Source organism: Phytophthora parasitica (assembly GCF_000247585.1).
Source record: "Phytophthora parasitica INRA-310 unplaced genomic scaffold supercont2.293, whole genome shotgun sequence".
NCBI classification, from domain to species: Eukaryota; Oomycota; class Peronosporomycetes; order Peronosporales; family Peronosporaceae; genus Phytophthora; species Phytophthora nicotianae.
This window is the reverse complement of record NW_008649279.1, coordinates 11,004-11,868: the sequence shown is the minus strand read 5'-3', so window position 1 is coordinate 11,868 and position 865 is coordinate 11,004. Positions and strand designations below refer to the sequence as shown.

Sequence of the window (865 nt, the reverse complement as noted above, 5' to 3'; positions counted from 1 at the left end):
GCTTTAAATTGTCGTGGTTGTGAAAAGCGGCAAAACACTCAACGTGAAAGCCTACCTTGCGCTGTGTGCACCTGTATCGAGCCTTTTTTTATGTTTCGCAGGCTACACAAGTGGCAGACTAGCTTTTTACTGCTGTCCTCGGTTGAGTTGGGAGTTATCATGTGCAGGGAGGTATCCATGCCGACAACCTCTTCAAGTGTCTCGGTGGCTGCTTTTTGCCTCCACCTCACGTCTTCGCTTGTTCTGCTTCTCATTACTGGTAAGAATATAGGCAATCCGGGGCTTGAATTTCCGAGTCGATAATACTTCCACAGCTGATGGTCTAGTTGTCTTGATCAAAGTGTACGCATTTAGAATGGCAACATCCATCATCCACGTGAACATGCTCACCCCTAGGCGTTTTTCTCGCCGCCGAGTTGGGTTTGTACTGCGCAATTGGTCGACCCGATCAACTGCATTCATCCACAGAATATACGCGGCAATAAGCGTAGGTGCCATAAAGATTTGGCGGTGTAGCATTCGATCTTCTGTCCAGCGCTGAATCGGATACGTGCCATGACAGCAAAAGACTGCTTCAGGAGAGGAAGCAGTTAGAGTTGGTGCTGAAGGTGTTGCCTTCAAATCGTTGCTGTAAAAAATGACAACTTTTCGATCTTTGAATATAATGTAGCCTGCTTTCTCCACTTAACGGTTTTCGCCACGTACGCCGTTCGTTTCTCCTTCGCTATGCGGCGCTGAGCTTTCAAGCGCCTTTTGCTTTTCTACCCACCCCGGCGCAGGACCTACTGCGGCAACTAACTCCCAACCACCTCGTGCTCCTTTATCGACTCATTGGACAGCAGCTCCAACACCTGGCTTATTCCAC

The 865-nt window shown here is 48.8% G+C and overlaps 1 protein-coding gene across 1 annotated transcript; it reads right to left on the bottom strand.

Annotated features, from left to right (window-relative positions):
* Nucleotides 1-192: 192 nt before the first annotated feature.
* Nucleotides 193-498, bottom strand: PPTG_24851 (hypothetical protein; the record flags this gene model as incomplete). The annotated part of the gene is made up of 1 exon (XM_008918748.1): nucleotides 193-498. One exon carries the CDS (start codon nucleotides 496-498, stop codon nucleotides 193-195), a length of 306 nt encoding a protein of 101 aa, XP_008916996.1.
* Nucleotides 499-865: the final 367 nt, after the last annotated feature.